Genomic DNA, 16206 nt, shown 5'->3' with positions numbered 1-16206 from the left:
ATTTATTTATTTACAAAGTCCAACAGGCCTTGAAAGCCTAAGGCTAAAATACAATTATCACAATTAATATAATACTTATATTTACAAAACTTATATCAACTGTAGGGCTTCTTGTTCAATCATGCTCCTTGTCTACTCCATTCATTCATTCATTCATTTTTGTTTGTTGCTCTTCCTTCCAAACTATCAATTCCCTATTTTCTGAAATCTTTCTATACGCTATCAAACCATCTTTGTCTGGATCGTCCTTTCTATCTTTTCGTGATTGGGACCCGTTTTAGAATCATCTTTGGCATCCTCTTTCTTTCCATTCTTATCACGTTCCCCATCCATCTCACTCTTTGTTCTTTTATGAAGCGACTAATACTTAGTTCGTCATATAGTTCCTCTAACTCTTTTGTTTGTTCGTCGCACCCAACCTTCCACCGTGTTTTTGCCTCCATATATAGCTCTGAGCATTTTCCTTTTTTATCCTTTCAATTTCTTCGTATTTGCTTTTTTTATTGTCCATAGTTCACTACCATACGTCACTTTGGGTCTTATTACTGTTTTATATATCCGTATTTGGAGTTCATAAGTGGTCTTAGGATTCCCATCTTTTTATTTCTCTTTACCAATCTGGTCATTGCCATTCAGTTCCCATTCTTCCTGACCTTTTTCTTCTATAATAACCCCCAGATAAGTAAAATGGACCACTATCTCGAAATTATATTTCTTTGATTTATTAGATATGAAAGTAAACTGTCCCTCTTCTTTTTGCTCTGTATATCCGAGTATCATGTTCATTATTGAAGATGGATCCGGTCATTGTAACTCAGTTATTTCTAATTATTATTTCCAATACCAGATTAAAAAGCACCGTGGATAACGGATCTCCTTGTCTAAGACCTATATTCACTTCAAATTCATCCAATGAAAATCCTCTCCTCACTACATGATTTTGTGCTCTATTCAGAATCATTTTTACTAACCTAACCAGTTTTGTGGGTATACTCAAGGAACTCAGTGAATATAGTTCATTCCTTCTTATACGCTTGTTTAAAATCTATGAAAAATGCATGAAGGGTTACCTTATATTCACAGCAGGTAGTCTGGACTTCTTTTCGTATAACAATCTAATTAATCTCTGATCTATTAACTCTAAAACCGGTCTGAAACTCATCTAGTTTATTCTCCGCAAATCTGAGTACCTCTCTTAGCATCCTGGCTAATATTTTGTAACAAAGATCCAACAGAGAAACAGCTCTGTAACTCTCACCTACCAATCTATCCCCCCCTTTTCTATATGGGGCAAAATAAAGCTTTGGTCTAATCTTTGGGCAAAATTTCCTCTTCCCATATCCTCTTGACAAGACTATATTTGTTTGATTTAAGTAGAGGTTCTTAATGAATCTTAAGTCATTCTGGTCTTTTATTCTATTTAGTAGAAGTTATAGTAGCTCTGTATGTTTAACACCGTCGAACGCTTTCTAATAATCAATGAAACACAGGAAAACCTCTCTCCTCTAATCTCTGCATTTTTTGAAGTAATACAGGGAAACTGAAGAGTGCTTCACATGTGTTAGAGCCTTGCCTGAATTCAACCTGAGCTAGTTTCAAAGAATCAATGTTCGTTTCCCATCTGTTATAAATTCTTGTATGTACTATATTCAAGAAGAGTTTTAGGATATGACTTAATAGACTTATCATTTTGAATTGCTCACAACTGTTTACGTTAGTTTTTTTGACAATAGGTATTCATCAAATACTTTTCTGAAATTTTAAAGTATTAAGTTAGGATAAAAACGTTAAGAAGTGACCATTGGCTTTATAGTAAAGTTTTAAGAAGTCGCATTAATCCTCCTGTACAATAATAATAGTTACATGGAACAACTTAACTGTATACTTTTGTTACTTAACAAATTGTTAACATATACGAACATATTATTATGTTATACCGTATAAAAATGGAGACATACAACTTCGTAACAACAAAGACACACGAAAACAGAATAAAATCATTAGAGTTTAAACAGTTATAAAGATATGGTTTAAAAGTACATGTAAATAAAACATAAGTATAAGAATATGACTGAATGAAGTGACACTTTTAGGAAAACACTTTTAGCATATTATCTTGGAATATAATACGGACTAATTGATCGTACTATTTAAAAAAAGACTCTTATAGTTCTTTTATCACAGTTTCTCGAAACCTAAAGTAGTTTAAGGCCGTATACGAATACACCTACAATCGAAAAAAAAAAATCGAAACCGATACAAGATAGTTGCGTGCAGAAAATTATACCAATTGAAAAAATATATTTTACTCCGGGGTGTAAATACACCCTAACCCTAAATCAACTGTTCAATAAGGCGAATTTTCATTCAAATGTATTCTCATTGTAGTCTCGCTTATTGACTATTTATTCCAAAAAATATCAATCATTGAACTGAGAAAGGAAAAAACATGTGTCTAATTATATCGACATATGCATGCACCATTTTTTCTACACAAAACGGTATTTCATTGGTAAAAATGAACGTATTGTTAGTCGAACTTTTGTAAAATATGTATAAGAATCGTAATAACTTACAAATGGACATAAAATTGCCTAAATTTATAAAATACACAAAAAGATTCCAGAAAGACATTTACCTGTATTTTTCATTACAATTATAGTACAAGGTTATATAAAACCGTGATTTTATTTATAGTCCAGTCGTTAAAGATCTAATCTATAAAAACCAACAAGCTGAATTTTGCTAAGAAAATCAATTTTGGGGCTTTAAAAAAGATGCAAAAAAGTTTGCCATTCCTACCCCCGGCTTGACCCTTGCACCACTTCGATTTAACAAGAATCTGTACGTCATAGAAAAAAAATGTTTCAAACAAGAAATGTAGCTGAGATAATTTTGAATGAAAATGTTTATTAGCACTTTTTGTGTAGAATGAATCGTTCTCTCAGAAACAACGCTTGGAGCGACCGGCGATTTTGAACGACAGTTGCGTGCGCGAAATCAACTTAAAATAAAATTTATATCAACTCGACGGTAAAAATTTGATATCTTGTGACTATAGTGTCCTATTGACAAAAATAAAAACTAGTTTTAAAGCTATAAAATAAATAAACGTTGCGCGATTTTAGCAATTTTTTACGATCTACGATAAGATCAATAAAATTTATCAGTTCCATTGACCGTTCGCTGTGGATTTTCTATTGTTAGAGCCTAGTCTTCAAAACCTATAATATGAAATTTCGATTTTGAGTTTTGGGCAATAAATATGAGGCAATTTGAGTATGCCTAAAAAACGCTGAATTTAAACTTTCACATTACAAACGATCTCACGTAACGGAAAATGCTTCCACGAAGACGGTATTGGGTGGAGTTTGTAGTTGTGTAATTTTAAAAAACGTACTTGTGCAATCGAAAAAAGCCCTTTTAAACAGTTTAAGAAAAAAAGTGAACAGGTTGTAACAAATCGACTAAGAATTGGGCATACGACATTAACCCATAAACACTTGGTTATTGGTAAAATAAACTAACAGCTACCACTAGAATTCTCATACTGTAGATGTCTGATAACAGTCCAGCAGATCCTTATATAATGTTCACTGTATACGAGTAGGTATAAAAGAAGCATCAATAATATTTCAACAGAACCAAGTCAGCTTAAAAATACACTTAGTGACAAAAACGGGTAAGCACCTACGTATGTTTAATAGAATTCATTAATTGGTTACATATCGACTTATCTTGTCATGAACAACAAGTGATCAAATTTTCAGGTTTATCCGGTAAATTTTTGGTGGTGATTATGTGAATTGTTTGGTAATAAAGAAGCATTCATTTTTCTTCAATTTACGGTGTTAGTTAATTTGTTAATTTGAAATTTCGTGTAACTGATTGAGAAACGTTTTTTATTGCTTCTTTATTCTTACATTTTATGATTCTTACACAGTATACTTCAGTTTGAACGAGCGTCGACTCATGAAGGCCAAGGACACCAAGCGAGGAGTTCTGGACGTCACAGAAGCATGACAGAATGAACGACACGATCGCCTGTTAAGACTCCTGGCTCTAAGAAACAGATTCAATAGTACTCGAGCCATAACAAATAAGTAGTTTGAGAAGCATGAAAGGTTCGTTAGCGTTTATAGATCAACATCATATCAACAATTTACTTTGGCCACTATAATCACCTGATTTGTGTCCGATTGAATATGTTTGGGTCATGAGAGAACACAGGCTTTTGAATTTGCAACACCCTCCACAGAGTTTAGCAGCTCTTACTTACGAAGTTGCAGTAGCCTGGAATGAGATATCCTAACAGGGTATCTCATAATACATTCGGGAGTAAAGTGACGCATCAAGCTGAAAATATAATTATTTTACTAGTAAGGGACACTGAACTGTTATGGGAGGAGATTCCCACAGGCAAAAGACCACTCGGACGTCCCAGAATGCGATGGAGAGATAACATCCAAGCAGATCTCCGGAAAATAAACATTCCATTTGACCCTAGGTTGATGGAAGACCGAACAAATTGGAAAAAAGTTGTACAGTCAGCCAAGTCCCACCCAGGGTTGTAGCGATACGTGATGATGATGAAAAGGGACACTGAACACATATACCAAGAATTATTAATATCAGATAAATAGATGTAGGTATTTTTTTTTCATTCAGTAATATATTATATTGAAATTTTTCAAATACATTAAATATCTTACGGATATTATTTTATTTCATAAAATGTAATAATTTTGTATTTTAGTTTATAAATTTGTTTAACTTTAGCTGTATTTAAACTTATATTGTAATCATTCAACAATCGCTAATAACCTTTCATGGTTGATGAGACTTTTTCTAAATAAAAAAAATATTTGGTATAGGAAGTAACAAAAGACCACCCACGATATTGATTTGAGACAGAAAGTAGACCGTTTTGTTTATTTAAGGATAGCAACTAATATAAATTTAAGCAGACCAAGCAAAAATATCGTATATCAGAGATGTGTGAACGTTATTTCGACTGGAACCTAAATTAAGCGATCATGGGGTGTATAGGTGTATTGATTGATGGGATTTTTTCGGATAATCCACTGAATTATTATTAAACTTTGTCGTAATAAATGTTAATTGGATCTCATTTTTACAATGATTCAGTTTTAGGAGTTGCCAATCCCTCTTTATTATTTAAAGAGAGGTGATACGGGTGCTCAGAAATCTGTTTCATTGGCCAATTTAACAAGGATCTCTTTAAATCAGAAATTGTAAACAATCTTGTTAATGCTCGGGGAAGTCATATGTTAGGTTGTATATATTGAATAGAAAAGAGAAATCAATTTCTTAATGTTCAGGATAACAGTTGAGGAACCTTATTATTTAAAGTAGTGCCTGTCATCGTACGTACATAAGTCATAATAATTAGCTTGTTTTGATAAATTAACTTAAGTTTCGCAGCCATTTCAATACTTTGATATAATTTTTGGATATTGTTTTTTGTCTGTTAAATTTGCTAAATGTAATTTATCTAATTTTATGCTTTGAAGTACTTGTTGCATTATTTGATTTTATTTTATTTGATTTACATTTATCATTTAGCTGTGTAACGTTTAGCTGTTAATTTTGGATTAAACCCAATTTATAATCAATCAATTTTTAATAACGTATATAATCTGTACGTATGAAGTGACGATTATGGTAAAGGAATCTCGGTAAGTTGCATGAATTTTCTTTATCAAATCATTGTTGAGTATTAATGCTACTTGACAGTATCTTCTTTTTGTCACTATTTTGTTAAATTCCTGTTTATTTCAACATATATACATAGACCATGTTGCATTCCGCTTGGCATACAAATATTTGGAGAAACAGAGAATAGAAAGATGTCTATTAAATTCGATCGTTGCGGCGATCAAGAATATTGAGTACCTAACCCCTTAGGTTATATATGCCGATAGAAAGAGATCACCTCCCCTTCCACTTTTCGGTACAAGGCATATTTAAAAAATAATTTCGTTTCTTATACTTTCAATACTTTAAAAACGGTTTTAAACTAAAAGCTAACATTAATAATAAATTAAATCACTACAATACTTTAGCACAGAAAAATAAAAAATCAGATCAAGTAAATTGTTTCCATAAACTAATAAATTATTTCTTAATACAAATAAATTGTAAGTAACGTCTTAAAGTTTGTCAGTAAGGCAGACTTGCTTTTATTCTCTTATTTACTCACTGATTTTCTATATAGGGACGTTCGCAGTCAAAGCGTCACAACATATGAAAGCACTGAAAGTGAGAATAGGATGATATTCTCGTCAATGTTACTGTACTTATCATTACCGTGATACTAATACTTAACATGATACTAATTACCGCCTAATTCAAAAATTAATGCACTAGATAGAAATAGAAAGAGTTAAATTAACCTGTGGAGATAATAAGAAGACACAATATTGATAAGATTTTTATAGAGCACCTAAGCGCTGCTTTGGATATTTACAACTAGTCACAGAAATTAGACTATCGAGCAAATTTTTTCTATTAATAATCGTAATACTAATAGGTACATTTTGGGTTCTTTCTATTGGCATTCCTCAATTTTTCTGAACTTCCTTAACTTAGCATTGGAGACGCACATTACTGTGCTAAATCTAAAATAGTTACATTTTCTCAAAAGGTTTTACACCAACTCAAAAGGTTTAATTTTTCAGAGCCTTCTCACTATTCCGTGGTGATCTAGGAGCTGAATAGCCTGCACATTTACATAGTTACAAAGTCTGTTTTCGTTGCTATTTCTTACGTATCAGGGAGCGTTTACAATATCTTTTAGTACTTTATTCTGGAAAGCTTGAATTATTTCGATGAAGCTGGCAATGACACATCCCCAGAGCTGTATATCATATGTCTATACCGGTTTCAGTGCTTGTTTATATATCAAGACCTTATTATGTATTGATAGCTCGCAATTTTTTCCAAGGAGCTAATGCAGTTTTTTGTATTTGATGTTCAATGCTGTTTTTTTTTCTTTTTGATGTGTTCTATTCATCTTAACCTTCGTCTTCCCGGGTGGGGTACAGCTGTAGGTTATAGTGTAGTGTTGGCTTTTTGCATCCGCCGTACTTTAAAAATGCCAAAATGATTATCTAAAGCCGAATTAGAGCGACTTATGTTTGCGGAGTCTGACGATGAATTGGAAGATGATGTTTAGGACCTCTGCTTATTCAAGGAGCACTTCAAGCTACAAAAGAGCCCCAAAAAATGTTATGGTGTACCGATAAAAAATACGCTAGGCCTATTATTCCGGCAAATATGTCACGTAATAGATTTCAGTTGCTTACAGCATTTATTCGTTTCGATGACTATTCTACCAGAGCTGAGCGTAAAGCGCATGATAAACTCGCACCTATTAGAGAGATGTTCGATACTTTTGTGAAAAATTGTACTATGGCATATTCACCTGGACCGCATCTTACCATAGATGAACAACTAGTTTCATTCCGAGGGCGATGCCCTTTTCGTGTGTACATGAAAAGCAAGCCTGATAAATATGGCTTAAAGATTTGGGCGATGGCAGACAGCGAAAATGCTTACAGTATGAATTTATAACTTTATCTTGAAAAAAAGAATAACGCACCCGAAAAAAATCAAGGTGAAAGAGTTGTCCTTGACCTTATTGAGCCACTTGGCTCTGGGTATGGCATAACTACAGATAATTTTTTTACAAGCTTACCACTGGCCGAAAAACTATCAAAAAAAGGACTAAGCCTATGTGGTACTCTGCGTAAAAATAAAGCATGTATTCCCAACGAGTTGCTACCCAAATCGTTCAAGCCTGTTCATTCTAGTATGTTTGCTTTTTCAAAAGACCATACTATGGTTTCTTATGTTACCAGCAAAGGCAAATCGGTTATTTTATTATCCACTGAACATCATGATGATGCTGTTGCCAATGAAACATTAAATAACAAGCCAGATATTATACTGCACTATAATCATACAACAGGTGCAGTAGATACGATAGATAAGATGGTAAAGCAATACTCTGCTCGTAGGATCTGCAACCGATGGCCAATGGCAGTGTTTGGCCAAATATTGGATATTTCTGGCCTGAATTTACATCTTATTGTGTATCAAGTACCCGGATTTATCTAGAGAAAAAGATGATAGACGAAATTTTTTACTAAATCTAGGAGAAGCTTTAGTAAAAGAAAATATTACCAGGCGATAGAATGAGGGAGTACGATTGAGTAAGACGTTGAAGCAGTACATGCAAGATGTCGTTCCAGAGTTGGCGCTGGTGAAGATGCAAATGGAAGCAGCCTGTGAACGATCTTCAAGTGGACGTTGCTACTTATGTAGTCGAAATAAAGATCGTAAATCAAGGCAATTTTGTAAGCAGTGTAAAAATTTTGTATGTGCAGAACACCATATCAAGGAAGTAATTTGCACCCGATGCCAAGAAATTTCAGACTAGTTTTCGGTCCTAAGATTTATTTTTTATTCCTACAGTTAATTTAATTAAATGATGAAAATTATTTTTTTGTTCGATATACCCTTTGATGTAATAAAAATGTGTTAATTTAAGATTTTATTTCATTTTCTTATAATAAAAATTAAATATACGCATTTTTTTCTCTGGGGTACAAATGGAACTCACATGGGACTCCACGTAATTTTACCGACGTGGGAAGACCAAGGTTAATCTGACATCTAGATTCATGCCCAGATATTTCTCCGTATATGGCATAGCAGTGCTATTTAATACAATTGGTGTTTTGTTTATTTTTTTGTTGGTAAAGTCTAAGTATATTGGTTTGGTCTCGAGTTTGATGTGTCATATTTTAGTCAATGCATTAAGCTCTTTGAGCGTTCATTGCAATTTTTATTGGTTTAATTTCATCCTCATCAACAGCTAATATACTTGTATCATCGGAAAACATAGCAGTTATGATGATATTTAATACTAGTATATCGTAGGTGTACAGCAGATAAAGTAATAAACCCCAAACACTACTCAGGGATACTCTAGCATTTATTGTTCTCAAATTAGAGTAGCAATCTTCATATCTAACTCTAAGCAGTCTTTCACTAATATACGATTTTAGTAATTGACTGTTTTCTTTAGGTAAAGTTAAGTTCAGTTTGTATTCTAGCCCTTCAAAAGCTTGGGCAGCATCATTGATAATAACGATATGTGCGGATATAATGAAAGCTCATTTGATGGTTTCCCACGTTTCGCTATCATAGTTATTTCCGCTACTTTCAGCATCTTAGGAAGTACGTGAAGTAGATTTGGTTCCTTAACTATTGCTTTTCTGGGCAACTTTTTATCGATATATTGATAAACCGTTTATTTCAGACTATTTTGGATTATATGGAGAAACAATTTTTCTTTTTATATAGTATATAATAGGCGAGTATATAATAGGCGAGTCTTCTACAGCTAGCGCCACTTCTCATATCCTAATTTCCAGCGTTTCTCCAAAAGCAATCTTCAGTTTTAAAATCTGTGACGGTCATTGCATCTTCAACATCTTGTCCCCAGGGCCGTCTTGGTCTAACTCGTTTCATTCTAATGGGAGAAGTCCATTTTTCTATCTTTTTAGCCATCTATTTTCAAGCATTCTCTGCAGGTGTCCATATCAGTTTAGTCTTTTGGCTTCAATTGTGCCTATTATGTTTAGATCATTTTCCATTTCTCTCCTAATATCTTCCTTACTCAACCTATAAAGTCTAGTTAGCCGACAACACCGCCTCCAATAGTTCATTTCCATGGTCTTAATTTTTTATTTGTTTCTTAAATTTATTTCCTAGAATTCGGCTCCATACAACCAAATACTATTTATTATTATTCTATAAATTATTTTTTTTTATTTTCTTTTGTTATTATATTATTCCATAATAGTCCGTGTAGCTGTCTAGCGGCTGCTCTTGCTCGGCAAATCCTGGAATGTATTTCTTCGTTACTCCCTGCTTTTTCTGCAATTTGGATACAAGTATTTAAAGGTTTCATTTGATACTATAGTTCTAATACTATCTCTGGTATACACCTCTTCAGCTAGAATGGCTTGGCCTATGTCTTTGTCAGGTCTATAAAGACTGCTTGAGTTGAAAGGTTGTGAGCTAATCTTTTCTTAATATCCTGCTTTAGAGAAAATATGCTGTCCATACAGAAACAGCCTACACGAAAGGCATTTTGTTCTTTTACATCTGCCATCTCTGTTTCAATTTTATTTTTTATTAGTTTTCTATATAGTCTTGAGAGTGAATTTATGACACTTAGCCCCCTGTAGTTTGAACAATTCTTTCTATCTCCTTTTTTGTAGATGTTATTAATATGTGCTTTTGTCCACTCCTCTGGTAAGTCATGTCCTTTCTATGTTTCACCTAAGTATAGAATACGACCCAGTGTCACCCTGGACAAGGGGATTCATTGAGAGCCCCATGCTCTTTAATTTGATCATTGATGAAATCATTAAAACCGTAAACAAAATAAGAGGATACAGAATGGGAAAAAAAGAAATCAAAATACTCGGTTTTACTCAGATGACGCAATATTGATAGCCCAAGATGAAAATAGTCTGCAAAGACTGGTCCACAGATTTAACATAAGAGCAAAGTAGCAAAGCATCAGTATTGAACAAGTAATGGAAATAGAATATCTGGGAATTACTCTGTCTGGCGATGGTAACCTGGACAAAGAAGTGAGAGATCAAGTACAAAAAGCAAATAGACTGGCAGGATGCCTTAATAACACTATATGGCAAAACAGATACATTAACACTGAGATGAAGTCAAGAAGTTATAAAGCCAGTGTAAGACCAATAATGACATATGCCTCAGAAACAAGACCTGACACAGCCAAAACGCAAAGGCTTCTGAAAACGGCAGAGATATGAGTACTGAGAAAAATTATAGGAAATACGCTGAGAGATCGAAAGAGAAGTGAAGACATTAGAAGAAAATGTAACGTACATTGTATAAATTAACCACATAAGCAGAATGGAGGAGATCCGTGTCGTCGAAATAGCAAGAGATAAGTCACCAAGCTGAAGAAGTATTGGACGATCGCGCAAAAGATGGAGTGACAACCTTCCATAGAGTTATTAATCCGCCAATGAACAAGCAGTATTGCTTATAAAGTGGAAGAAGAAGAAGAAGACTTATAGAATAAGGATGTTTCACCTATAGAATAAGGTGAAAAAATACTCTAGAAATTCCCGCAGTATTGTGGGCTGTGTTTTAGTAATTCGTTTGGTATACCCTGTGGTCCGCATGTTTTTCAAATTTTTTAGAATTCGTATCGCATCTTTGACTTCCTGTACTGTTATTTCATCGTCTTCATCGTATTCCACTTTATATCTTATTGTATAGTGTTCGTGAATTGCGGTCTTGTTTCAGTCAGAAGTTGTGACTAATGTTCGATGCAAGATCTTTCTTCTATTAAATATATTCTACTCGCTTCCATCATTTGTCCACCACAATGGAGTATCCTGTTTGTTCCTTTGGATCTTCCTGAATGATATTTTCTTTTTATTTTATATAAATAAATAAAAAAAATATATTTTTTTACATTTTCAGATGGAACTTTGAGAAGATCAAAACACGACTTAAGTATACATTTGAAAGTTCCAGCAAAAAACTAATTTAATTTTTATTAGTGTATGTTCCTATTTTATGTATCTTCCAGCATATTTTGTCCTCGTATGAGTTTTCAATATTTGACATGAAAATAGAACATCGACCGCAAAATAAATTTGATTCGTTGCGGTATGTCCTGATGGCGATCAAAACGAAAAAATATTTACAATTTGCGTTATTAATGTTATGAATATCTCAATTAAATTAAATTTAATAAATCCGTATATATTGTCATTCGATTTATGGACTTCGCCACAAACGTTAATTAAAATTTTAAAGTGGCTAATTCAGAGAAATAATTCATTTGTTTTTGATTTAGTGTCATGTCGGTCGTTGTGCGAACAATTTTCATTATTTTGCAAAAATTAAACAAATATATTATTTACAACTAAATGAGTAAAATATTTAAATAATCGGTTAATAAAATACATCGCACTGAATTATTCATTTTTAGTCATGCACAGGGGAAAGCGTAAAATGATTTTAATTTGTTTCCACAAATGATCGAGAATTAAATCAATTTCAAGAATACTAAACTATATTATATGTGCTTAAAAAAAATTAAGAAATCTGTTCATGCAAAAAATCTAGTTCTAAATGTACAGATCCAAAAATTAGAAAAGAGAAAATTACCTGAATCATTTTAAAAATTAATCAACAATTTGTGTAATAGCTAGTGTGTCCTAGAAGAGTTTGGCAATATCTTTTCATACTTGTCACTAAATGGTAAAGAACACTTGCTTGACTAATTTGCTCAAAAATTGAGGCTGTAGACACCAGAAGAAATTGAGGATGTTGTTCGTGTATACGTCCCCTCTGAAGGTAATATCACGAATGTTCAATGCAGTTGAAATAAGAAGAGCTCAAAGGTAGTGTCAAACATGGAATATCTTAATTTTATCGAGATTTAAGTACCAAGATATCAACACGTGTTAAGGAATATTACTTGTTTTAATTACTATATAATGTGACAGACTCTTTTTTACATTTCCCAGGCCCTTTTTCGTCGCTAACTATCAATCCACTAACAAGATCTTTCGGTCTACGAGTTTCACCAAATCTTGGGTCTCGTCCTGTAAGAAAAATCCATGAACTGGTAATTAATCCACCACCACGCTTCATTAACTCTATTTACTCCATTTACTCGATTTACTCCATTCACTCCATTTACTCCATTTACTTCATTTACTCCATTTACTCCATTTACTCCATTCACTCCATGATATAGTTACCAAGCTCATCATCTAATGAATAACTAGGAGACCTGATATCGCAATGACTCCGACAACATCAACTTTTCATCCAACAGCCCTACATCGAAAACAACGTGGCAAGTTAAGTGTTGAAGACATTTTTAACATTTTTATTTAATATTAATATCTTCAGCCACTTTTTTACATTTCAGCCATTTAATTTTTTGCTATTTAATTCTTGCTATCATTGTTTGTCTTTGTGATTTGCCGATATACGGCGACAAATTGGATCTGACTGGGCCAGAGCCATCCATGACGGTCATATGTCAGAATTTAAATTATAATGCCAAAAGATTATCTTTAGAATAAAGTCAATTTCATATTTAAAAAAATCATCTTTGTTTTATTCCTTTTCAATGTTCTATACCTATAAAAGAACACCCTATATTTATTGTTTAACAAATTGTAGACCAGTTAAGCCTCATTAACATACCAACAATTCAGCTTAAATGGCAGTATTCATCGCTGACCAAGGTTAGTTGCGTTAGATTCAATAATCGAAAGTTTCTTAAAAATTAAGTATATAAATTCTAAGTAATTATCGTGTGTGATCGTCTCAATCAATCATCGTTTATAATCCCTCTCTTCTTTTGAATTTGCGTTAAGATAACATCTAATGATAATAGTGTGGACTGTATCTAAAAAAATAAAGGAGCATATTTTGGACAGTGCTAAGCGGTTTCCCAGCAATAGTTACAGAACCTTTGTGAAACTTGCTGGCAATAATTCACCCTATGCATCTGATTACAGTCTGGGTGCGTTTTAAATCTAGAGGGTTGATGAAAAGTCTTAATAATAACATATCTTGAATGATAAATATATACTTACTTGTTTTTGAGCGAGGTTCTCTGGGTCCATCTACGGTAACTTTTATGGCTTTGTTGTAAGTTGCCACTTGGGGTGGACTTGTTGAAATTGTAATCGTAATAGAGAACGATTTCCCTGGAAAGTAAAGAAAAAAATAAAATGTTATAAAAGAATTCCTAAAATAATTGTGTTTCATAAAAGAAGGAAATATGAAAGATTTCATTAAATTAAGACTTAGTGATATTATGTTTTAAGTTATAAGATTTTCTAATTTTTATTATGGAAATTAATTTAATGACTAATGGTTATTAGAACTGAAGCTACGTTCACATTTTATTCAAGAAATCTAAAACTATAAAAAACCGAACACCTGATCCGAATCAAACATTTTACACACATCAAAAATTAATTTTTTTTATTTGCTTTTCTTAATTATACGCTTGTTGCCTTTATCAGTTAAAGATCCCTGCTCGTAGAGTTTACAGAACCTAGAGTGGGTACCAACGCAAACCTGTATAATGAAACTTTAAACAATCTCCATCAAGCAATAAGACGAATACGTCCAGGCAAAATTTCAAGTGGTGTCCTTTTTCGACTAACAATACTCGACCTTATCTTGACAAAGTAGTAAAAAATCCACAAAGAAAAAATGGTGGATATTAAGGCATCCAGTACATAGTTCCGATTTATCGCCTTGCGATTTTCACATTTTTGAGAGAGCACATTTTAAATGTTCTACAAAAAATACAAAACGCGTATAACTTTATTGTTAAGGCTTATTTATGCTAAGATTACACTATAGCGTTCAATTGCGTTAAGTGGAGAAGGCTATGGTTGATCTAGGAAAATATGGGGGTTCTAAAACATCTGGTTTTTCTTCTTCAAAACCAATATGAAAATTATTTCGGAAATGTAAAGCGTCCGTTCTAAACCATGACAATGCTCTTTTCAAACCATGTAGACCAAAATCTGATGTAATACAAGTATTCTGTATTAGGTAGTGTATTGTATCGCCCAAATAATTTAACATTTATGGGGAAATGGAGAGGCTAAATAACGATAGGTGACAAAAGTATCACGAATTTTAGATACGTGGACGATACTTAATGTAAGCTTGCACAAAAATGTTGCGAATATCACACATAGAACATTCCAGCAGCAGTTCAATTATAAAGTAACTAATATTCAACACAAGACTGCCAACAAAAATAAATCATTCCTGCCTCACATATTTCGGACATATAATGCGAAGAACAGAAGACCTAGAAAAACTAATCGTCAAGCGTAATATCAATGGCAAAAGACCGCAAGGAAGATCTTGCCTCTAGCTTATTCTACTCATGGTGGATCAGCCAGGGGAATTATTTTCCATGGTCTACATGAAGTAGGCCCCCTAGCAGCCCAAGACAGAGCAGAACGAAAATCCACAATCCCAGAAATCGATATAAAAGAAGAAGATTAATATAATTTTAAGTGGTAAACACAATACTGAATATTCCAGTCGTAACGTTTTTTCGTAACAAGTCGTAACAGTCCGAATTTTGTCATCGGGAATATGATAGGGTAGCGGTTGAGAAGAATAATTTAGGGTCTGAACGGGCAAACACCGTTTTCGGTTAGAGTTTTGAAAACCGGCAGTTTGGCTTAATTCCATGAGTTTTGGAGAAAAGAAGATGATTTGAGCTGAAAATGTCATGTAGCAGTCTTTGTTAAATGGGTTAATCATCGTTTGGTTGTAAGTTGTGTCCTTCAAGGGGTCGGATTCAGATTGTTTTGAAATTAGTGGGACATAGTTTTTGTATTCAAATCTAAGGTAACAAACTTTTTTAATAATTTAAAAAGAAATAATTAGCAGTGAAGCAAAGTAGTTTTGTTAATTTTTTCTAAATAAACATTCATCATTAATGCAATAAGATTTAAACGATTTATAAGTAAATATAAGTTTTATGTATCAGCTAATTGTCATATTTTAGTTTTTATTTTATCTTTGATAATTAATTAATAATTCAGAAAAGTTGGGTAGTTTCATTTCGACATAGATTTTGTTTTGTTAGACGGTTCAATGACATGTGTTTTGATGGATTTAAACTATTTTTTGGGTAATAACTGTTTATGTAAAATAAAAATAAATATGTACCTTCTTTTTGTAAACCAGGATTTTAAAATTATTTCTTTTAAAAAGACATTTACCCCTAAAAATTTTTAGGATAGGAAAGCTCCTGTTTGTAAGCAGCAAGAGGATTTATTTTAACGACGTCATAAGTTTAAATACTTTTGGAATATTCTTGTTTAGTGTTGCCCAGGACATCTCTGTAAGTAGTTTTTGATTTCTTTTGTATAGGTGATTCTCCTAGTCCTCCCAAAAAAGAAGCCCTTATTCACGACCTTGCTCTCCAACCAAAACACGAGTATCCGTTCGCAAACGTTTCAATTTTTTGCTTATTCTATCTCCAATGATCCCCCTTTTAGTCCCCCATAAGCAACTTATAAATTGTTACATTTTTAATACTTGTCA

At 33.0% G+C, this 16206-nt stretch overlaps 1 protein-coding gene across 3 annotated transcripts in view; it reads right to left on the bottom strand.

Moving 5' to 3' along the window:
* Window positions 1–16206, bottom strand: part of LOC140452947 (uncharacterized) — a 225378-nt gene that overhangs the window by 161916 nt on the left and 47256 nt on the right. For all 3 annotated transcript variants that reach the window (XM_072547276.1, XM_072547268.1, XM_072547265.1), the window contains exon 3: window positions 13713–13826. In XM_072547276.1, the coding sequence (XP_072403377.1) occupies window positions 13713–13826 (114 nt within the window). The remainder of the gene's footprint in view (window positions 1–13712; window positions 13827–16206) is intronic.

Source organism: Diabrotica undecimpunctata, chromosome 1 (genome assembly GCF_040954645.1).
Source record: "Diabrotica undecimpunctata isolate CICGRU chromosome 1, icDiaUnde3, whole genome shotgun sequence".
Classification (NCBI taxonomy): Eukaryota; Metazoa; Arthropoda; class Insecta; order Coleoptera; family Chrysomelidae; genus Diabrotica; species Diabrotica undecimpunctata.
This window is presented reverse-complemented; position numbering and strand designations above follow the sequence as displayed.